The sequence below is a fragment of the Acanthisitta chloris genome, unplaced genomic scaffold (assembly GCF_000695815.1).
Source record: "Acanthisitta chloris isolate BGI_N310 unplaced genomic scaffold, ASM69581v1 scaffold2022, whole genome shotgun sequence".
Lineage (NCBI taxonomy): Eukaryota > Metazoa > Chordata > Aves > Passeriformes > Acanthisittidae > Acanthisitta > Acanthisitta chloris.
The window spans coordinates 16,015-39,980 of NW_008661977.1; the positions used below are offsets into that span (position 1 = coordinate 16,015).

The 23,966-nt window shown below is 36.6% G+C and overlaps 1 protein-coding gene across 1 annotated transcript in view; it reads left to right on the top strand.

Annotated features, from left to right (window-relative positions):
- The first annotated feature begins 272 nt into the window (after positions 1 to 272).
- LOC103798156 (sodium channel protein type 5 subunit alpha-like) overlaps positions 273 to 23,966 on the top strand; it is a 41,768-nt gene continuing 18,074 nt past the window's right edge. Inside the window, 16 exon segments of the mRNA XM_009070403.1 lie at positions 273 to 545; positions 1,957 to 2,075; positions 3,218 to 3,307; positions 4,372 to 4,500; positions 6,532 to 6,623; positions 8,689 to 8,929; positions 9,509 to 9,563; positions 10,182 to 10,319; positions 11,576 to 11,770; positions 13,907 to 14,056; positions 18,590 to 18,692; positions 19,434 to 19,663; positions 19,786 to 19,938; positions 21,119 to 21,472; positions 22,214 to 22,367; positions 22,593 to 22,663. Coding sequence (XP_009068651.1) covers positions 273 to 545; positions 1,957 to 2,075; positions 3,218 to 3,307; positions 4,372 to 4,500; positions 6,532 to 6,623; positions 8,689 to 8,929; positions 9,509 to 9,563; positions 10,182 to 10,319; positions 11,576 to 11,770; positions 13,907 to 14,056; positions 18,590 to 18,692; positions 19,434 to 19,663; positions 19,786 to 19,938; positions 21,119 to 21,472; positions 22,214 to 22,367; positions 22,593 to 22,663 — 2,547 coding nt within the window.

The window sequence follows — 23,966 nt, forward strand, 5'->3', positions numbered from 1 at the left end:
CTGTCAGTGTTTAAGGGTCATTGCCCTTAGTAACAAGCTTTAACTCTTGGTCAGCCCTGAATTGGTCAGGCAGTTGGACTAGATAATACTTGCAATTCCTTTTCAACTGAAATATTCTATTCCTCTTCTACTATATTCTGTTCTGTTTTGATACAGGGTTTCACAGAAGGAAGAAATCATTTATCTAGAAGATACTATGTTAATTTGTAGCTATCAATAGCTTTCTCTTTTAAGTTACCTGGAGTACTGGAAACAAACATACAGAAGGAAAAATGGATCCCTTGTCTTGGCCATCAGAACCTAACAGCTTTCGACGTTTCACTCCTGAGTCCCTGAAAGCAATTGAGGAGAGAATTGCTAAGAAGAAAAATCAGCAAAAAGAAGTTAAAAGGGAGAATAAGGACCAAGGAATTGAAGAAGAAAAGCTTACTCCTCAGCTTGATCTGAAAACCTACAAAACGCTGCCATCTCTGTATGGGGACCTCCCTGCAGAGCTCATTGGTGAACCACTGGAGGATTTTGATCCATACTACAGTGATCACAAGGTTAAAGCTTTCAAAACCAATTTTTAAATTTAATTTTGTCTGCTGTACTCTCTTAAGCAACTTTAAAAGCTGTATTCAGCTGATGCTGGGTTTAGTTTGTTCTGTACACAGATCCTTGAACATTACTAACATGTTTTGGGGCAGGATTGCTAAGGTATGCTCTGCATTATGTAATGAAAGGATATTTTAAGTTCCAGTCAGCAATCAGAATGAATTATGAGGACATGATACATATGATCGATACACTTCGATAGGAAATATATTCTGGGATAAGTATTTTCCACTTTTTTCTCCAGAGCAGTTTCTATGATGCCTGTGGGCCTGAACTCCCTGTTGTATGAACAGTGTCTGCCCAACAGGAACTGACACTGGAATTGCTGACTTACTGCAGGTGCTTTTTCTGAACTACAGATAATATTCAAATTAAGGAGACAAATATATTTGGAAATTTCCAGGACTCTCAATAGCAAACCCGTGTGTTTTCACTGTAGTAAATTAATTTTCGGTTATGTTATGTCTCGTTGGCTTTGTTTATTGTGCCATATTTATGTTGCATATGCTCCATGCCATTGTGAAGTGTTTTGTGTTGTTACCTGGAGGAGTGTATAAAGTAGATGCTCAGGGAATCCCTTCTAAATTAAGTGTCTGTTGTGTGATTGCTTAGTGTCAAGAGGGTCTTGTCCCAAAGAGTAGAAGGTTCCATCCAGTCCTACATTGCTGTCCTTATGTATATCAGCAAGTCATTGGAATGTAAATTTAATCAGAGAATATGCAGAAGGCTTTATTCTTCCAGGGATATATTTTTCTCAGAGTAGTCAAAGTGAGATTGTTGATGAAGAGAAAATAAGACTGATTCAGTTGAAGAAATTTCAATTGAAGTTAGGAAACTGTTTTTCATTCAAGAGATTTCATTTTTAATTCATATGGAAAAAGTGCTGAGCTGCACAAACCTTCCTATAGCTTAGAAAGAATTTACACAGTTACTTGATAATTTAGAGGTATTTAAAAATTAAAAGTTTTGCTCTGACTATCCAGGATTTTGGCAGTCCTACATAATGCATATTTTGTAAATAATCTTTTGCAGCCTGCAAAACTGTCCAAGAGGAAGGTATTAAGACCATTGTTACAGTCCCAGAATAGAAGTTTAATTACTTCGACCAAGTGAATGTCTTCTTAGTATCCATTTCCATTACTGCTTCTTCCTCTCAGGCAATAATGAACTTTTATATTGCTGCTGCCATTCCTTCAAAGTGTATTTCATCAGGTCACAGCTCCAAGGAAGAATACAGGAAAGCTTTACTCATAATTGCAGTTAGACATAGTTCTAGATGCAGACTTGAAAAATTAATTTTGGGGGGAAATCTTAATTCATTTAAATGTTTCATATGCTATAAATCTTTTTTTTTAATAGACTTTTATGGTGATAAATAAACACAGGACTATTTTCCGGTTTACTGCCACACCTGCCCTGTGTATATTTGGTCCTTTTAATCCAGTCAGAAAAACAGCAATTAAGATTATGATCCATTCATATCCTTTCATTGGTTTCCCTTATTTGACTTTTAAAACATTCTGTACCATTTTCTGTCATTCTGTTCCTCTGCTTATATTAATGTGAGTGTAAGCTTATATGGCTCTGATAGAGATTTATAAAAAGTTATACTGAATCTCATTTTGCAACAGCTAATATAGTTACAGGATGTTGGTACAAGTAAAAATGTAAAAAGCTTTTATTTAAAGTCAAATTTGCAGATATTGGTATGAAACAACATTTAGAGGCTATTTTACGATATTTTAGTCCTTTTCTAGAACTTTTTCTAAATCTCTGCTCTGATGACAAGCTTAAATTGAAAACAAGCAAACCAAAACAATTACTCCCTAGTAATTAAAGTATGAAAAATGTGATTTGTGGTGAAACTTTGCTGAAAGAGAATGTTATTCTAAGAAATATATTACCCCTTAAGTTTGGAGAGTTCTGAAGAGCCCATTTTTTTCTATTTTTGAAAAAGTATAACCAGCATTTGGAGAATGTCAGAATGTGCAGGATTTGCAGGTGCAAACCCATTGGCTGAGTAGTTTCTGTTATTTCTGCCATTTCTGCCAGGCATCTGTTTTTATTTTGAATTATTAACTTGTAAAATGGGTTCTTTTTTTGGGGACTTATGTCTGACTTCAAATGCATGTTCATGCTATTAGAAATTACTAAATTTGCTATTCAGTTTCAAATAATCTGTAAATTTAAGGCCAATGTTTGTTTAAAAAACCCAAACATTTTTATTAGGTGACAAGTGAACTTTGATGAAAGGATCATTGATGAAATTGATCTTATGTCTGTTTTCATCAACTATCACATAAAGTGAGAAAGTTTTCAGAACTCATGCAGACCATAGGTGTGTCCCATAAGCACGTAGATATGTATTCCCAGTCTCAAATAACAGTGGCTATTAATAATTAAGATTTCTCTTGTTTCCATAGACTTAAACCCTGTAGTTATTATGGGGTTGTGGCTCATTTCTCTTCTTCAAGCAGGAGTTTAATCTGTTATGAGTTTGCAGATGAAAAGTCCTAAGTATGTTCAAAACCAAAGTAATTATTTTTGTGTGTGTGGAAATCAGCTTTTATGAACTTTGTTGTTTTATAATGTAGCATTTTTTCCTTAACTTACTACTCACAATTTTTTTTGCCATTATTACATGTACCGTGTTACTCAATTGTGCTGTTATGACCCAACCTCAGCTTCTGGAATCACTCAACTGGACTGAGTAAGTATCTCACTGACCATACATTCACTCTATTTCTAAGGATGCTAACATGCAGGATTGAAACATTTAAATATCGTGGTGATCTAGTTCAGGGTCTTGAAAATTCTCAGACCTCTGAAGAAGACTGATTATTGTTATTATATCACACATTCTTTTGTGGAACTTCAGTGCCTTTTCTTAGAGCTTTATACCATATGCCCTTTTCTCTGTGTTGGCTAATTTTGCCATCTGGTGTAACATAGAAGGTTGCCCCATTTTTCCTTTTAAGAATTAAGCCTTTTAGAGTGATTGTGCAGCAGGATCTTAACTTAATATCTCCCTTTCTACAGCATAAACCTGAATGTCTGTTATGGTTGGCTCATGAAAAAGCTACAAAGGGATAAATTTTCATTCTGTTCTTTTTTCCTGTTTCCTAGTGTCACTCCTAGGTCAGTTGTACCCATTAGGAAGCCATGTATTTGTAATGTCTTGCTCCCTTTTGTACTTGTGCATTCTGTCCAGTGTTACTTGAGTTAATGTTCTAGAATTAAGTCTTGAAAATGTGTCTGGAGCCTCAGAAGTCCTATAATTTTAATTCCTTTTCTTTTGGGGTAAGCATGGTGATAACAATAGCTGAAATTTCTGTAGGATTTCTTTCAGTTATATTGTATTTGTCAGAATAAATGTATAAAATCTGCAAGCTTACATGCTGAAATAACTCTTTGCTGTTATTGTTCTGCCAGAGTGTTGGAGGTTTTGAAATTTCCCAGCCTGCTTTAGAACATAAACACAGTCTTAAAAATGTTTCCTAAGGAAACATGAGCTATACCTCATCCAGAAATAGTATTGTGTGCCTACATGAACATTTGTGATTATAGATTTACATGGAAATCTAACTAAAATTCAGGAAAACATCCTCCATGATGCTTCTGAAAGTAATGTAACCTGTGCTATTTAACTTACATTTTCTACCTTTATCTCCATGCAGGGACTAAATTGTAGGAAAGATAGAAATGTGCCTGAATTTGTCTCAATCTCATTAATATTTTTATTTCTATAACTTTAATATGCACTTTCCTTCTCAGATATGTTTTTACTGCCATATATTCTACTGAAATAGGGATTAAAATAATGGCAAGAGGATTTGTTTGGAATGAATTTACCTTTCTTCGAGATCCATGGAACTGCTTGGATCTTTCTATTATTATTGTAATGTAAGTAAAACTCAGTTGTTCCTTTACACTCAAGGGGCAAAAACACAGAAAAAATACCATTTGATCTTGCTGAAATCCCTTAGAGTGGTTGGAATCCTACCTGCTAAAGAGTTACTGGGCCTGAACCACCATTTGCATATCTGCAAAGTGTAATTTAGGCATAGACTTAAGTAAGACCTAAATGAAAAGCTCTTAGAACTGTGTGATTGTTCGCAACTTAGTCCATACTTAAATTTTGGCAAGAGGCAATTGCATGGACAGCCCAAACCAAGCCTTGCCTCTTTATGTTGTTGTAGTTGTACTCTGAATCAGATGAAACTCATTTGAGAAGGATCAAAAGTGGGTCACAAGGTGTTGAATGACTTGGTGATAAATAACAGATGAAATCCCAAGACTGTAAAGTGATGCTGAAGGAAGAACAGACCTTACACGCTTCTGGACTCTGAAATAGCTTTCACTTGTTGGGAAGATGGTAAAATTAAAATAGACAATCTTGTGAAAACATCACTCCAGCATGCAGTCATGGGCAGAGAAAGAAGTAGAAAATGGGGACAGTATGGGTAAGAAATAAAGGAAGAAACAGAACACACAATTGTTTCACTGTGTGCCCTGTTCTTCACGACTATATGTAGCTTTGCTTCTGACATCTCTAAAGATGTCAGAATTAAAATAGATACAGTGAAGATGTATATCTGTAATTCCATGTCAAAGTCTGTGACACAGAACCAAAAAGGGATATTTTTTTTCCCTACGATGAGAGCTAAAGGCACTAAATGAAGATGTCAGATGGCAGAATTAAAAAGAAGGGAGAAGTTTTCACACTACATGTAGGTTGTTCCTTATTTGTAAATAATAAGTTATGTACTCAGGTGTCATCAGACAAATCTGTACATATGTGAACAGGTATTCTTATGGCTAATCTATGAACTGCTAAGGTTCATAGATTGTGAATTGTCAGCAGCTAGTAAGTAGTCCAACAGTGCCATGCGATTTCATTTATCGTCCTGCTTCCCTCCCCATACATCTAATTAATTTGTGTTCAAGCAGATATAAGCACTTTGCAATCTTGTATTTCCTCCTGTTCTTTTCATGTCATATCGTGCAACAAAGAAAACAGTTTGGAAATTAGTTGACTCTGAGTTAACACTATTAACTCAACTGCAGTTATTACTTAAGGTGCTTGAGAATTGTTCAATCATACAAGCTAGGCAAAGGCTGTGTGTTCTGATCTGTCGCTGACAAAGACATGCCTAGATCACCCCCAGAGCTCTTTTCTAACCATTGTTTCTGTCATTTTGTTATTGAGACTTTGTATTTTGAGGAATTCTGTTACCAATTATGACCTTTTCAATGAGATGAGTCACAATTCATGTCCATTCTGATGTGAAATAAGTCTTATAAAATAAAGGGTAACCTGTTAAAGTGCTGTGTAGAATATGCAAATCTTTAAATATTAATTTGCTGGAATTTTCAAATGATTGAAACAATTAGATTGAAATTATTTTCAATACTCAAGTTCTCAGATGACTTATAAGAAAGGTTAAATAAAAATAATAACAAATAAAGGTAAAATAAAGGTTAGAAAGAGCCATGTGGTATATAACTTAACATATTGTAAACCTAATTTTGCTCAACCGCTTTCTCCTAAAGTATTTATTGTGTTGTGTGTTAGCAACATATACTTTCATGTGGTGTTCTAAATCAGATTAGCCTCATATTAGAGTGTGCTTATGACATTAATGTTTCATATTTATTTGACATTTTGATGGATAAACTCTTAACAAGTTAAGCATCCAAATCCACACTAAGTGTTTCTTGGTGCTGTGTTTCTTTTCAGAGGCACTGCTCCAAAGTCCCATAATTTTGTATCAAGGCCTAGAAATGGACCAGATTCCTAACTGTAGACATCTACCTTGGGATATGTTTGACCTGGGTTTTTCCTGTAACTTACTCATTACTGTCTGCTCAATATGCATATGCTCTGAAAAGCTACATCTTTGTCATTCAGTTATTTGTGGGTTCATTTTATAGGTATATTACAATCTTTCAAAGTACAGGCAATGTTTCAGCTCTTCGAACTTTCAGAGTACTGAGGACTTTGAAAGCTATTTCAGTAATACCAGGTAAGGAGCAAGATAATGTGTCTTACTGATTTTCTCTCTGCTTCGCCAGTATGCTAATTCTCATATCTTTCCTATTCTTGTCTTCAGTTTTCTGGTCACATTTTGTGACCGCAAGAGATCCCAAGGTGTGCGTGTTTTGCAGTCTGTAGTAACTCTCAGCAGCATCCTAACAGAGTTTTTTTAATCATATTTCCTTCATATGGTTTTGACAAAGGCAATTTTTTGTCCCAACACTAATGTTCAGTTTTACTTAGCCCAGTCCCTTTTTCTTTTTACTTTAGTCTTTCTGGAGCTGCATACCCTATTTGATAGGTTCTCTTAACATAATATGGTTATACCGCCCTATTTCTGGTTTCACATTCTACTTCATTAGTTTAATCTTCTCTGGTTTATTTCCCAGAATGTTGACTTCACAATATTTGAGACTTTCATTCTTTTCCTTACTGACCACAGCCATTATCTGTATTGAGCATAATACTTTCAACAGTATGTTGCATGTGCCATCCAGATATTCAATATTTTTGTAAGTCATGCCCCTAATTAGGATAACAAAGTATGATTTCAGAGTCTAACTGCAAAAATTCTTTTGAAAATATATAAATTGCTATATAACCAGTTGTCATAATATATATTAACTTTATAATTTCTGTGTAATTGCAAATATGTGTTTTCATTTTACTATGGAATTATAGCAGGAATTAAACATAGAAAGTGTTTAATTTTTAGTGTCAAAACCACACGTCAATACTTTTTCTTTCATATTTATCATGGGTTACGGAGATTAAATGTAATTTTACTTTTTGTCTTATGAAAGGCTTCTAGAAAAATCCTGGATATCACTTTCTGCCTATGTCATATTTCGAATTCAGTTGTTCTGCTAAAATACTTGTCTTTAGTTTATTTATAACCCATTTTCTCTGAATGGTTGAGTTTGGAAGGGACATCTGGAGGTCATCTGGTCCAGCCTCACTGCTTTAACAGGGCCACTGAGGTTGCCCAGGACCATGTCCAGACAGCTTTTGAGTGTCTCCAAGAACTGAGATTCTACAACCTCCCTGGGTAACCCATGCCAGTGCTCGGTCACCCTCACAGCAGAGAAGTGTTTCTTGATATTCAGAGGGAACATCCTGTGTCTCAGTTTGTGCCCATGGCCTCTGGTTCTGGCACTAGGAGCCACTGAAAAACACATGGCACCATCCTCTTTGCATGCTGTCTTCAGATATGTGCATACATTGATGAGATCTCCCCTGGGCCTTCTCTTTTCTAGGACGAACAGTCCTAGCTCTTAACCTTTCTTTGTAGGAGAGTTGTTCCAGTCCCTTCACCATATTTGGGGCTAGTTGCTGGACTCTCCAGTATGTCCATATGTCTCTTGTATTGAGGAGCGCAGAACTGGATCCACTACTCCAGGTGCGGCTCCACTAGTGCTAAGTAGAGAGGAATGATCATAATCGTTGACCTGCAGGCCATGCTTTGCCTAATGTAGCTCAGGAGACCAATCATCACCTTTGTGGCAAAGGCACACTGCTGGCTCATGTTGGTGTGCCATCAGAACCCTCAGGATCCTTTCTGCCAAGTTTGTTCCAGCTGGGGGGTCACCAACATATATTTGTTTCCATCCCAGTGTAATAAATGTTCTTATGCTTTTAAACTGGAGGTATCTGTAAGGTGTTATCTTCTAAGGCAGAGATCCCGAGGCCAGCAGAAACTGTCCTTTATCATAATGTGTATTTGGCACTTGTTTACTCTTCATCAAGCACATTAATCTGTCCATACGGATTAAAGTTTGTCAGACTCCGCTTAGATACCTTCTTAATTTAGAATTTGCAAGTTAGCAAAATTAGTGTTAGAAGGAAGCAGAAACCGAAGAAGTTATGATTAGGAAATTAAGTAAAAATACTTTACTCACTCCTATGCTTTATTTGACCTAATTTAATACTCTCAACTTACAAATCCATTTACACTGATTGTTTTTAACATACTTTCAACTGTCATGTCTTGTCATATGGAAATGTTGCTGCATTCCTCCTCTCACTATGCATATTATTGAATCTTCCTTTTCTAGGTCTGAAAGTCATCGTAAATTCACTTGTTGAATCTGTTAAGAAACTTGCTGATGTGTTGATCTTGACTTTATTTTGCTTGAGTGTATTTGCTCTAATAGGCCTCCAGCTTTTTATGGGCAATTTAAAATCCAAATGTGTCCTCAATACAGCTGTGTACAATGACTCAGTATGTGTAGATCCCAAGATATATACAAGAAATAGTACAGGTAAATTTTCTTCTTTTCTCTCTTTACATAATCTGTGTATCTTCCTATGTGTGTCTTAATTTTTCACAGAGATGTTAAAATATATTTGCATGTATTTCTCCCAAGGAGGCTTGTCCTTCCATTTGCACAATTTGTAATATGAAGTCTCTGGGACAACTGAATGTGAGATTAGTGAATCTTGGATTTGGAGAAAGATTAGCAAGTCTGTAGGATAGAAGGGACTGAGTTTTCTCTAAGCATTTTCTTCCTTACCTGTACAAATTTTAGGGGTACTGGTGCAGAGAATGATTTTTTCTATTATTTATTCTGTATTTCAGGGATTATGCCTACATCTCACAGAGGTTCTTATTTCTACCAGAGATAAAATAAAATCTTACATTGTGAGTTGTGCAGTAAATAGTTACTATTTTTTTTAAAATTGCCATAGAGACAGATCTGCTGAGAATCAGCCCTATATGCCCTTAGTTGTGAAAGGATCTTTCACAGAGGTTTGATCCATCAGGGTGTTTATAGAGTGAAGTAATGTATGGTTTACTCTCAAAAGGCTCTAGAAACTGACAACTTCTGATTTTATGATTCCTTTTTTTTTTTTTTTAATAGATGTCTGCTACAGAGTGAATAACTCTTCTGAAATATTGCTCTGTGGGTACAGTTCAGAGCCCAAGTAAGTGTACAAAGCAGTTTTAGTACTTAATTTTTTTCCTCCAGATATACCATGGTTTTATTTTTGATCTGAAGGAATTGTGATGATTTTTCAGGAAGGAGGAGTGTGTGTGTCTGTGTGTGCGCGCGTGTGTGTGTGTGTGTCGCTAAATTAAAACCCAGATATTTCACGTCAGAAAAAGAATGAACTACTCAGATACAGAAAATTAAGTACATACTTTGTTGCAACATACTGGTAATGCAGAATGAGGAGGGGAACAGATCAGTAAGGAATTGTTAGGTATTAATAAACTCTCCTCACCTTGGTGAATTCTTTAAAAGTAAAGATATTTCCATTTTTCCTCTGTCTGTGTATTTGTTTACATGAGTCCACATCAGTGGCGAATTTTTGTCTAGTCATAAACTAAGGTTTCTGTCTAGTTTCTTTTGTCTAACCAAATGGCTTTTTAGGATGGTGTAATATAAAGCAGCCCTTCTGGCAGAATTACATTGGGGAATAATGAAACTGACTTTCAGAAAAAACAAACAAATCTTTATTTGATGTTGTGTATCACGTGATTTCAGGTACAATCTAAATCTCCAGGTAAGTATTGTTTAACATTTCTTTTGTGGCTAGGAATGAGTGCCCCAACAGCTATAATTGCACGAATATTGGGAAGAATCCTGACTTTGGTTATACAAGTTTTGATCATTTTGGCTGGGCCTTCCTTTCTGTATTCCGTGTGATGACACAGGATAACTGGGAGCGTCTCTACAGACAAGTGAGTACTTTTATTACCTGCCAGAGTGACTGTAGACATGCATTTCAGAGCTTTATGTCCACCAGAAAAGTCTGTACCTGTTTTATTGTTAGTGACAGCAAATTTCTTTTAAAATCAATATAAATATTAAGGAAGTAGATTCAAGTGACTAAGCTGTAACACCTTCTGCAAGTGACATTGGATGGGAGCAAACCTGCTGTGAATGCTAATGTTTTTGTTGGAGAACACACTCAGGTCAATGATTGAGTTCAATATTAGTATGTAACCACAAAGTGAGCTCACTGCTGCTGCAGGGATTGTGAGGACTTGTTGCATTCTCTGTTCCTCTTCATTTTAAGTCCTGTCTTCTCACCAAACCTTTTGGCTCAACATACACACTTGCATGTCAGATAATTTTTGACAACAGGTACTAAAAAAATTGAAGCCTTTATGTTTCGATTCAGAGTTGAATGTAACTTTTTAATTCTGGGTTTTGGCAAAAATGATACAAAAACTGTACACTGAGAACTCTCTGGATCCCTGTGCTAGAAGGGAATTATCCTCTGCCTTGTTCTGTTACTTTCATGTGGTCTATTTTAACTTCTGTTTCCATCAGCTTTTATAAACTTTTAAAATGGATACGACCTTCTTTTTTTTTCATTTGAAGGTCTCATGTATTTAATGTCTCAGAGGTTAATTTTGAGCCATCTCATCTGCTGTCATTTGAAAAATGAAAGAATAAGCAGTCAGTATAAATATTGCCTCTAATTGTCTAATTATAACATCTTCCACGAGTGTTTAGACAATCCTAGCTTTCATCTCTATTACTGAGTTTTATTAATTTCTTCTGTAGTCACCTGCTTATCTCTTTACAGCTGAAGTTGTCTTCTCATGACTTAAACTCTGATGATCATTTGCCCAGTTTGCTGGAAGATACTTGATTTAATTTTAAGAATGGGGTTTGTTAATTCTTCTCTACAGCACATGGCATTGTTATGATGGTCTGTTACATAAAGAGAAAACATTGTGTGACAACAGATAGGATTTTAAGAGCTGAAATGTATTTACTTCAAGTCCAGAAGAATTCCTGACTAGATGCATTTCTAGACCTTCTCTATAACTTAGACCAGATGCAGATCCTACTGTTTAATGAAAATAGTTCAGTACATTAACCTTTTGTATTGCATAGGAAAAAAGTTGTATGAAGTTAGTTTGAAATTCTTTTGTAAATGTTACTTTGTTAAGAATTTATTGCAACCTTTACCTTTTCCTCACAGACTATCCGTACCTCTGGAGTGACCTGCATTTTTTTTTTTATGGCTGTCATCTTTTTCTGCTCATTTTATCTCTTCAATCTGATCTTGGCTGTAGTAACTATGGCATATGAAGAGCAAAACAGAGCTACTCTTGCTGAAACAGTGGCAAAGAAAAAACTGCTTCAGGATGCCCAACAAATTATAGAGAAAGAACAGGTTTGCAAAGTATTATATAGAATATGTAGTTCCTTTTGTTTTCTTCTGTTTATGAATTAGGGGAGTAATGTTTTTAATTAAACATGTCTTTCTTACAATACTTGTTCACAGTTCATTTCTCTTTTTATAAAGGCATATGTGCATATATATTTAAACATAAAAATATTTCTGTGATAAAAAAAGACCAGCATGAGTCCAAGTTAAATTTTACTAAGTTTTAGTGTTTGCAGACCTCACATTGTATAGGAATGTTGTGCTGGCCAGTATGTATCTTTTATTTATTGCATAGGTGCTGCACTCCAAGGTTTGCCCTATTCTTGTACATTACCATTATTGCTGTGTACAGAAATCCCATTCTCTGGGTATTGCTTCTTGCTATTGCTGGGTAGTCTTAGGAAGGAAGCATGAGTGGATAAATTTGCATCCATAAGAAAAGTTGTTATTTCTGTTGTTCCTTGAGGTTGGAAGTTCTGATGCTGATGGATTTTAGGATTGATTACAAAGACAAGCTTTTCAAGAGCTATTGTGTTTAGCTGTTTAAGGGCTGTTGTTGAGTGTGTGCAGGAAGTCTACCAGCTGTCATGAGCAGGAAGAGTCTTTGGCCAGGTTGAAGCTGATAGTTCCATATTAAGTTCTATATTAATATAGAAGTATATCCAGAGTCTACATTAGTTTCTTTGCTGTTGGTTTGAGAGCTAGTAGACACACATCAGATTTCTACAGTGTTTCCTCTTGGCATAGTATTGTGCCACTCATTCATTCCTTGGTCTGTATGGGACCAGGGATCACCTAGTTTTGATTTCTGATAATCATCAAATCATAGAAACATAGAATGGTTTGAGTTGGAAGGAACCTTAAAGGTCATCCAGTTCCAACCCTCTGCCATGGACAGTGACACCTTCCACTAGCCCAGGTTGTTCCCAGATTCATCTGACCTATCTTGAACACTTCCAGGTATGGAGCATCCACAGCTTCTCTGGGCAAACTGTGCAAGTGCCTCACTGCCTTCACAGGAAAGAATCTTTCCTAACATCTAAATTTCTCCTCTTTCACTTTGAAACCATTTCCCCTTGTCCTGTCACTCCATGCCCTTGCCAAAATTCCCTCTCCAGCTCTCTTGTAGCTGCTCTAGGTAGTGGAAGGTGCTCTAAGGCCTCCCTGGAGTCTTCTCTTCTTCAGGCTGAACAACCCCAACTCGCTCTGTCTTCATAGGAAAGGTGCTCCAGCCCTCTGAGCATCTTCATGCCCTTGAGCAGGTTCTCATCCTTCTGAAATTTGGGACCCTGGAGATGGATGCAGCCCTGCAGGTGGGGTCTCATGAGAGAGGAGCAGAGAGGGAAAATCACCTTCCTCAACCTGCTGCCAACACTTCTTGTGATGCAGCCTGCAACACAGTTGGCTTTCTGGGCTGCAAACACACACTGGTGGGTCATGTCAAGCTTCTCATCCACCAGAAGTGAAGCTCTAAGCTGAGGCAACAAGCTAGACTGAAACTTATTGATAAGACATATTTTATCTTCTAAATATTACAAAAAGAGACCTCTGATTTCCTGCTAACAGCCACCAAAGCCAGATTTGTAAGATGACATAAAAATATTCTCTAGTACCTATCCAATTTCATGGTTAAAAATTAAGGCATCACCATATTACCAGGTTGCTCTTTTACAGCTATTGACAGGTCTGTAATGTTTCTGACATTCCACCTTGCCAAACTTTACTTAAACTTTTCTTCCTTCTCTTTTTCTTTTAAGAGGATTTGTAGTTAAGAAAAGTTTAACATTTTAGGATTTAGTTTGAGCCCTTAGTCTTCCATTGTCTTTGGACTCAAGGTCCTTTTCAAAGCAAGAAATAGAAAAGATACACCATAATATTCTGTAATTCAGATACAAAATACAGTATCTAAAGCAACAAGGGCAAACTTTAATTGCAGTAGCTGACAAGTAACCCTGCTTTGTCTTTCAGTATTGTGAATAGCATCTTGTACTCCTTTTTATAGCAGTATAACATTTGAAAGCTAGGAATTGCCAGTGCAAAGCATTCAGATAGCATAATAGTTAAATGTATAGGATCCTAGCCCATGCATAGGCATTTGCCTTATATTAATAGACAGACCTTTTGCTTTTTCTTTTAAAGCAGGTGGCTGCAGGAGAAAGCAGTGAGGCCTCACATGTCCGATCTGAAATGCCAGTCGCTGACTTGAAGAATTCAAAAGGAAAAGAGTTTGAAAAAGAAGCACCTGTTTTAAGACAAGACTTAATTTTAGGTGATCAGGACAAAGAGGAGCAGGTACTTAAGTCACAGCCTGATCACTGCCACAGGAAGCTTGTAAGTATTTGAAACAGAAGATATATGCATTAGACTTGCATGTGATATGACAATTCTATGAGCAGAAAAGCTTTCTTTGTTTGCAATTTACCCCCTCTTTTCTGTTTTTCTTTTCCTTGCTTTCATTGGATTAACTTGGTTTATAAAGCAATCTAAAGATCAGATTTCAGGGCCAGAGGAATACAGCACTGTATGCACTTGAAAGGGAAGTTGGAAGTGGCATTCAGTAGTACATTTGTGGCACATCACAGACATGTGCTCTTAGAGTTGTGGTAAGATCTGCTGACATCTCTGTGCTGCAGAATCAAATATAAAATCCTTAGGTTTTAGAGTTTCCCTAATGGTTTAACCTGATTTGGATTTTATTTTTTGTACACAGAGCTAATTCTCTGGCCTCAATATTTAGTGTTGGATTTAGTTCAGTATGAAGACTTCTGATGTTAGGAGTGTGGTTCTCTTATCTGACTATAAACATCTAGTGCCATTTTAGATGTTCTTGCGTGTGTTGGATATTCTAGATATCTTCAAGTCCTGTGGCATATCTTCCAGCTCTGTGTGGATAGCTCAAATACATTGTTGTTTCTCAAATCGATTTAGGCAACTGGATTGTGCTCCAGGGTTTGGGATTTTTTGCTGGTTTCTATGTGTGGTTTAGGTTCTAAACTCCCAGAGCTGAGTGGAGATTTAATTTTTTAAATCACAAATTGATACCTAGTGACATTAGAGGCTTTCAAGTGTCTTACTTGGCCTTCACCTCCTGTGCAGAAGGGTACGGGTGTGATGGACCATGACTGCTTAGTCAGACTGTGGATGTCTCAGATACCAAATGTCTCAATAGACCGTCTTGAATGGCTTCAGAAATGTATATTTAAGTGAATAAAATTTACCAAAAACATGTGCATCAATTATAATGGGATTTAAAATATATTGTGCACATGGACAAACTAAATGTAAGTATCTGAATATTAGGCTGAATCCCAAACATGCTATTTCACATCTTTATTACAGCAGTGACTTCCTCTGCTCCTCACTCCTTTCTAAATCCATTAAGAAACCATTAAGACTTGTTGTTCTTGCTTTGCTTAATTTTGGGGGTTTTTTCACTGTACATTTGACACTGACAAAATACCGTATCTTCTAGAAGACCATCCCAACTTCAATCTTTCTCTGGCTCTATGTAGACATCCATATTTAGATGCCTATATTTAGGTATTTTTATCTTGAGCTGAATCTTTTGAGATAATTCTGAGGCAATTATCCATATTACTGAAGTATTTTCAACAACACCTAAAAAGAAACCTTATACTGGTTCAGCAACAGCAATTCTCCAGTACAGGCTTGTGACTCAGACTACTAACAGGGTCCACTAGAAAAGTGGATGGTTATGTCAAAATAACACCATGACTGAAACCCTGGCTCCCAGCTGCACATTTCATAATACAGTCTGGAATTTCAAACTGGTCATCATTTACTCTCTCAGATGTGTTTCTTCCTTCCATTTCTTTGGTGAACATATACCATGACTGAGAAAGGTCTGTAGATGTGAAGAGCTGGAAATCATCACCAAAACATACGCTGTGCATTTTGATATTATCACTCACCACTCTGTCACCCAACATATTTTCGATGACACCCTCATGACAGTCTGTTTCACCCTGTGACAGATTTCCTCTTGCTTCTGGGAAAATATCAGAATTGTTCCACCCCTCACACAGAAAACTGAAATTTTCCAGTAGTAGAGCTAAAGGAGTAATGACCCAAATTCCTTCTATTTAAAAAGTGGGCTTGTAGAGGAGTCTTTATCAGACATATAATCCTAGCTAAAATGGATTAAGTTTTCATTCTGATGGTCAGCATGGTCAGAATTTCTTCTAAATTCTGTGATCTTAGCTGTATTAAATTATATATCTCAGCTGAAGGAGTCCAAATCACCCACTTGGCTGCAACTGCCCCTTTAATAAAGTATTTGCTTCTTATAATGTCATTAATGTTTCCCCTACTGTGTTAAGATTATAATTCAATTTTGTCACCTAATTTGGTTCTGCTGCACTTAAAGAAACACTCTGTCACAGCTCATGGTCGTGTATTATTGTACCTACAGAGGGAAAAAGAGGATCTTTTCATATCAGGTGTCATATCTTCTATAAATATAAAAATCACCTTTTATGGCTGATTACTCCTATTTAATTTTGTTATTCTAAGTCTGTGACTGTGGTTCAGGAGATGACTGAGCCAGGAAATAAATTTGGTTTAGTTCCTAGACCTCCAAGGATGCAAATTCTGCACAGATTGAATGCCAAAGGCAATCTGCATTTTCACATCTCAGAATTTACATTTTTAGACCCTTTCCAAGGTCCCTTCCTCTCTCTGAGTGCAGAGAATGGCAAAGTTATGAATATCTCTATCTAGAAATTTTTAGAATAGACTGCATTAGAACTTGGTATGAGAAATGTTGGGAATATACTTTTCAGGAGTATATTCTGCAGTTTAAACTACATTGCTGTGCCTGTTACAGATGACTCTACACTATGTGCATGAAGAATTCCAAGACACAGCTCTAGATAACTGTGCCTGTGTGAGATTCTGGTTGTAGTGTTACACTGTCTTACACATACTTACAGGTGATCATTTGACAGCAGAAGCAGCTATTTATCAGTCACAAATGTTCTTCAAGTTGAATAGTACACCCGTACACTCACTTCTCACTCCCTTACATCACAGTTCTCACTTTGTTCTACATATGTTGGCATGTCATATTAAAAAAACCACACCAAAACCTAAAGCATAATCCAAGGAGTGTGTCCTGCTCTGATGTAGAGTTCTACCATTAGCCAAATAAGTATAATCTGCAGCAAACGTGGGAGTTTATTGCATTGGAAACACTGGCTCTGCTGCAGCTGAGGACTCCTCCAACCATGTACTCTCTACTTTCATCACTAAAAGAGGCTAAAGATGATAAATCAAAGATAAAAAAAGCATATTGGGTAGAACTGTTTTGGTAGAACATAATCAGATTATAAAATTGAATGGACTGTTCCTCTAGTACATATCCCTATTTTATATCCCGATTTGCCAGAAGACTTCTCATCCCCCATTCTTTCCTTCAGCTAAAGACAGATCAGCACCAGTAACCAGTTCAGTGTTGGTGAACACTCAACCTTTCTAAAAAGCTCTGCTTCTAAACAGCTGTGAATTTCAACAAGAAGACTGAGGACTTTAGTCAGGATGGCACAGAAGTTTTTCTGGGTTTCTGTCTTCTGAGGCCCCGAACATAGAAAGGAATGAGAGGACAAGTTGTACTGATAACTGAGATGTGATTAGAATAGTCTAATTGAGCCTTTTGGATCCAGGGAAAATACAGAGAGAAAAATGGACATTTTAACACTATATTATAAATTCATTTTATATGTCTATTCTATGACAGTTCTATCAGCTAAGTTTTACTTAGCTTTTCAAGTCATTAAAATATTAGAAAGACAAAAAGAAATAATAATTATTAAACCCCTGAGACCAAGGATATCAGTTTCATTCCCCAAAGAACAGTTTTATAGAATATGTTGATAAAAATCATAATATCATAGAAGTTTGAAGTAATACAATATATCTTTACTCATATGCCCTTCCCAGAAAAGAAAATCTAGCAAATCAAGTTGTGCTAAGAGGGAATACCAAGGTACTGTGCATTATGATGTGGTCAGTCTGTCCACTCCCAGTCTGTCAGGTTCCCTGTCATCTGGTAGCTCTAATTATAGCCTCCCTGGTACTGAAATCTCTGTTCTTTCTGATTGTTTCTGCCTCCATATCCCACCTATTCTTTGCAGCCCACGTTTTAGGATTATCTACTTAGCCTTAATAGAGTGTGTGTGTGTTACTTGTTGTGAACTGAATCTTTGATAATTCAGTGTGTGCCTTAAGATACAGGTGTTGGCCTGTCAGTCCCTTCAGGAACGCTGAGCTGAGCATTTGGTAACTACTAATGAGTCCCATTTCCAGTTTTAGTGAGTTCAATATTAGTGTAGATCTTGATAGGTCTAAGAGGGTTGGGAAAACTACTTTTTATTAACTACATGACTATTTTCCATATTAACAAAAGTTTATTAATAATAATTGATAGTTCAATAGCCAATAGTTTATTCAAACTCTTGGTCAGTGTTCTTTTTGTTTGTTCTTTTCATCAGTCACTGGAAAGATGGAATTATTCTTTTCCTTTCCCCCCATTAATTTTCCTATACAATGGCATTATTATTGTTTTAAAATATTTTCAGAAGGAAACAGCTTCTTGAAAACATTTACTGGTTTTGATGAAATGTCCTTAGCGTTCAAAGGCAAACACATGATATTGTATTTTTTTGCTTCACGTTCTTTCAGCAAGGTGAAGCTTCACTAAAATGTGTATTTAAAACGCATATTTATCTCATGTTGGACATTAGATTTGTATTGCCAGTTCTTCATATTCCTGTGCTGTATTATCTTCTGTTGTCTTTTTCAACAAAGAGGCAGATCCTGATGTCCTATGATGTGTCAGTGGACTCTATTAATGATCCTCTGCGCCGACAGAGGTTAATGAGTGCAGCCACTATTATTACAGATAATTCACGTAAGTCATTCTTTTGTGTTTTTCTTATGGTGATTGTGTAACTTGACCTGAGAGATTAAAGTGTCACTAACAGCTGGCGTTATTTAAAAGTCAGGAAGATATGGGGAATAAGATGCAATTATGCTGCTAATGTAAATTTCAGTAAAATAAATATTCTCATATCTCACACAGTTGTATTTTGCAGTTTCCAAGGGTAAATTGTGCCTGACCAATTGCCCTGTACAAGAAGCTGACTGGGGTTTGTGGATGACGGGAGAGCAATGTGTTCATTTACCTTTACTTTAATAAGGCTTTCAACACTGTCCCCAGTGTGTTTTTACATCCAGTTTAGGGTGTTAGTGTCTGCATGGGTGGACAACCAGCTGGACAAAAAAATGATGGGATGTTTGGATTTTGACTGTCTGGTAAACAGGTCATATTCCCCCTGGAGGCAGGTAAGTGGAGTACAACAGGGGTGTATCATAGGATACACCTTGTCCTAAATGACCTGGAACAGGCAACAGAAGGCTTGCTCTTGTACTTTGTAGGTAACACCAAATTAAAGGGCTACCACTTGTTGCACTGGAGGTAAGGTCTACTGTCTAGAAGGACTTATGCAGGCTGAAGGAATGGGCTGACACAAACTTATGAAAATTCACCCAGTTTTCTTTTCAATCTTTTTTATGACTGATTGTCTTTTCTTCATTCTATGACATTCTACTTAGGATGATTCACATGTCATTTTCCCTCTTTCTCTGCTAGAATCAAAACCGAAATGTCCTACATTTTGGAAGTGTTTTGCTCAGAAGTATCTAATTTGGAATTGTTGTCCATTCTGGAAAGCAGTAAAAGAGAAGGTGCAATTGGTAATTTTGGATCCGTTTGTTGATCTCTTAATCATGGTTTGCATTGTCTTGAATACCTTGGCTATGGCTATGGAGTACCCTGGCATGCCACCCAATTACCAAATAATGATCTATAGAAGTGACAAGGTGAGTTAGGCCTATGTTAGAGTGACTATGGAGTTAAAACCATGTATTTATACTGAGACAGTCCCATAATGAGACATACCATTTTAGTGACTTTTTACTGAATTTCTTTTTCATCTTTCCAGGTCTTCACCCTGATTTTTACAGTAGAAATGATCTTGAAAATAATTGCTCTAGATCCTTACTACTATTTTCAGAAAAAGTGGAATGTTTTTGATAGCTTGGTTGTTTTGATTGGCCTATTAAGCTTTGAAGCAAATCTGTCATATTTAAGGCTGGTAATGTATTCTTTATTACTTTTTAAAAGTACTTTTGTTGTATAGATTTGTGAAAGATTACAGTGAAATACCCTTACATTATTTTACTGATTAATCTGTTAAATCAGTTTTCTTTGTTGGTAAATAGTAATCCAACATGAAAGTTTAATTAGAGAAAATACTAAATGAATATGAAAGCATACATTCAATATGTTTATTATACTGTGTATACTGTGTTTGGATGCTACAAATCCTCTGGAACAGTGTACTCCTGTGGAGATTTGACCTAGCAGAGAGTTCCCCGATTCTCTGTTAGGTCTGAATGGTGGCACTGCTCAATTGCAATTCCAACCTTCAGTCAGGGACAGGTATTATCTGAGTGTTTTCATGAGCTTAAGGATAGCAAAGGTTCCTTCACAGCTTTTCATTTTGAGTTGAGATTTATCAAACAGCAGAGCTTTCCTCAAGGCTTAGTCTTGGCCTTGAGAGCTCTTCAAGGCTTTTCTCCATTTTAGGGAGAAAGAGGAGTAGTTGTGAGATGTTTGTGTATAATGTTACTTTTTCTGCGTATGTCCTTACTGCATGTTTAGAATGCTAAATTTACTAATTACTTGTGATATTCTTCATAGATTTTCAGATGCCTAACACCTAGAAATGAAGTTCAGTTCAGTTTCACCTTATGTATCATGACTGAGAGATTTTCATAACCCTGAATCATAATTTGACTAAATATGTTCTTTTTACTCATGGGAATACATAGAGTAGATCCCATCTGGCTTTTCAGATCTTATTTTAAGTCTTTTGGGTGAGAGGTCTAAAAAAATATTTTGCTGATGACATTTGATTTAGTCCAAAACAGAGTAATTTCATAAGCCTTGTCCAAGTACCCATATGCCACTTGATTATATTATTGCTGTTATTGTTATTGCTAGTAATACTATTAGACTGTCACATGCTCATATCTAACTTAGAACAAACAATTTGGAAGCTTCCTCTGGCAGTTCTCTGTTCTCAGTAACATTAACCGTCTGAGCTTAAGCACAGCACTTTTGCATTATAACAATTAAAAGCTTTTTTTGGGGCAGGGAAATGGTGTTACTGCAGTAATGGCAGTGTGATAAATGCAGGGTCTGGTTTTTGTGTGTTGTGTTATCTAGACTGTGTTTGCCACTCACTTTTTTCTCTTGTGTTTTATTTACAGCTCAGAATCTTCAAGTTGGCAAAGTCCTGGCCAGCCTTAAACACTCTTATGAGAATAATTCTAAACTCATTTGGTGCCCTGAGTAACCTCACTCTGGTTTTGGCTATCACTGTATTTATTTTTGCTGTGGTAGGAATGCAGTTTTTGAGTGGTGACTACAAGAATAATTTCTGGAAAATAAGCACCAGTAAAAATTTGCGCTGGCATATGAAGGATTTTAGTCATTCACTCCTGATTATATTCCGAATATTATGTGGAGAATGGATTGAAACCATGTGGGAATGTATGGAAGTGGCTGGAAAAGCGAAATGTCTTACCATTTTCTTGCTAGTCCTGGTGATAGGAAACCTGGTGGTGAGTTTCAAGTCAATTTTCAGTTCCTTCTGAATGCATCTAGTTACATTGACAACTTTTTTTTCGGAGGCAACCTTTATCATTTGAAGAGTATTCACACTATTCTCTCTTCCAGATGTCACTTGACATATGGTTTTCTTCTTTTTTTTCCTTTTCCCACTGCCTTTCTCTTTCTAACACAAGAGGTAGAAGCAAAATAAAATTCCTTCCAGCCAGAGTATAAAAGTGCAGTGCTTCTGATAATTTGGGGTCTGATATCTTCATTTTTCTGTTGCTACAATCAAATAACCAAACTGTTCAGTGCTTTTAATGCTTATTTACTTATTCTTATATTTTCAAAAGTTTCCAGTACCCAAATTTTCTGGTTCATGTGACATGTACTAGATCTAATGTAAATATAATGGAAGGCAAAATCTTTTTCATCTGCCTCGTTTGTTGGTCTGTGTCAGATCCTTTTTGATGGTGGTGTTATTAAAATTCCTCTTTGCCTACTTTGTTTCAACCTATCTACCTCCTCATACATTATGGACATTAGAGCATGTGGAAATATATTTGACATACCCAAACCCTCAATTTTTCTTACTGCCATTACTTCCAGAAGGAGCCCTATCATACTATAATAATATTGCAGTGTAATAGTTAATAATTCCATTGTGGTGGTTGATGAAAGCAAGATTGAGGTTTTCTGAAGTGTCTTTTCTGTTAGCAGTAGTGTCTCCAACTTACTTTAACTATTTCAAGGTGCTCAACCTATTCATTGCCTTGCTGCTGAGTTCATTCAATACTGATGCCCCAGAGGGACAAGAGGAGCCTGAAGAAGGGACTAAATGTCAGATTGCAATTGCACGGATTTGCAAGGGCCTGAAGTCTGTGAAGGACAGAATTTTGGATCTTTGTAGCAAAAAAAAGAAAGGAAACCTCAAAAGAACAGACAAAAAAAAGACTTTGGTAGAAATTTCTGGCAAAGACGTAGAGGATAATTATGCCATGACAGATATCAGAAAATATATAGACCACAGTTGCTTTGACATAGAGTGTTACCATACTGAAGAGAGTTCCTCAAAAACAAGGAAATGTGAAGAAGTTTTAACCAGTCACAGTACCTGTGTTCCCATTACAGCAGCAGAGACTCACACATACACAGGTGATGATGAGCACATTGTATGCACAAAAAAAGAATACAGGAAAGAGGTAAGGAATATCAGTATTTGAAAAAATATTGTAACTTCTATCTGTAAATGCAATCTCAAAGATTCAACAGTGCATATTATGCCTTTTGTCATTTCTGCCATTTTACTTTCTTCATTCTTCCAGTACAAGGGCTACCAAATAGTCTTGGTTGTTCAATGAAATTTAAATATCCACTTCTTTCATCATTCTTCTCCTTGATAGCCATAATTCTGGTTTGGTCTGTTTTGTTTTCATCTATTACTGTTGACTGATAAATGAAGTTTGACCAAGACAGACATTCTTTCTTTTTGTATCCTTTGCCCTACACCTGGAACTTTTGGAAGGCAGGCCTCTTGTGTTGCTTGTGTGTTGCTTCTCAGTTGCATGGAATCCAAATAAAAGCAAATAAAAGCAAATAAAATGCAAATAAAAGCTGCACCTTAAAAAAATAATTTCTAATTTTTTTTCAGTCACCTATTCACCTCCATAATACTTTGAACAACCACCAAAAAGGACTTTATATCTCTTGATTTTGTTGTGTTGGGCAGGATAAAGCTCAAGTGTTTCTACACGTGAGCGAGACATTTATAGTGCCATGATAGTCAGTAATGGTGCAATTCATTTACTCATACATAGGCGTTTAGGGATATTTGAGATACTTCAGGTATCTGTCATGTCTACACAGACCTGTCAAATAAGACTCAGGAGCTTTAGGAACAGTTTTGGGCATCTGGAGGCCAGGAGTGTGTAGAAGCACCATAATGATGCTAGGCATCAGCCACATTTAGATTACTACATTTAGATACCTGAATCTCGAGGTTCCACATACCACTCACCTCACTGATGTCCAGTGCCATTTGAGGTGCTGGATTACCTCATATGGCTTCTAAGTGCACTTCCAAAAAGGTGTCTGGCAGTTCCTGTAGATCCTGTGCTGTATTTAACTATGCCATGTGTGTGCCCTAAGTACCCCTTAGGTATCTGAAGAAACACGAAGCAGTTCACGTCAGGCAACTGAATTAAACCCTTTGTGTCCTCACTCATTCCATAATGTCCCTTCCTGCATGTCCATGGTGCCCACTTTTGCACTTTGTCTCCTATTTTGCTTTCTTGATTTATATCTTTATTTTTGCTTTATTTTCTTCTCCCCAATAATGTGCTATACTTTGAATAAATTTAATTACCTTATTACCTTCCTTTGAGGAGAGTGGCATGTCTTAATGAAGTTCTGTTTGTGACAGCATTGCTACTGTTATTATATGTGATGTAATTGCTTAGGAAGCATAAGAATGCTGGTTTGACTAAGATGATCTATCTGCAGGAA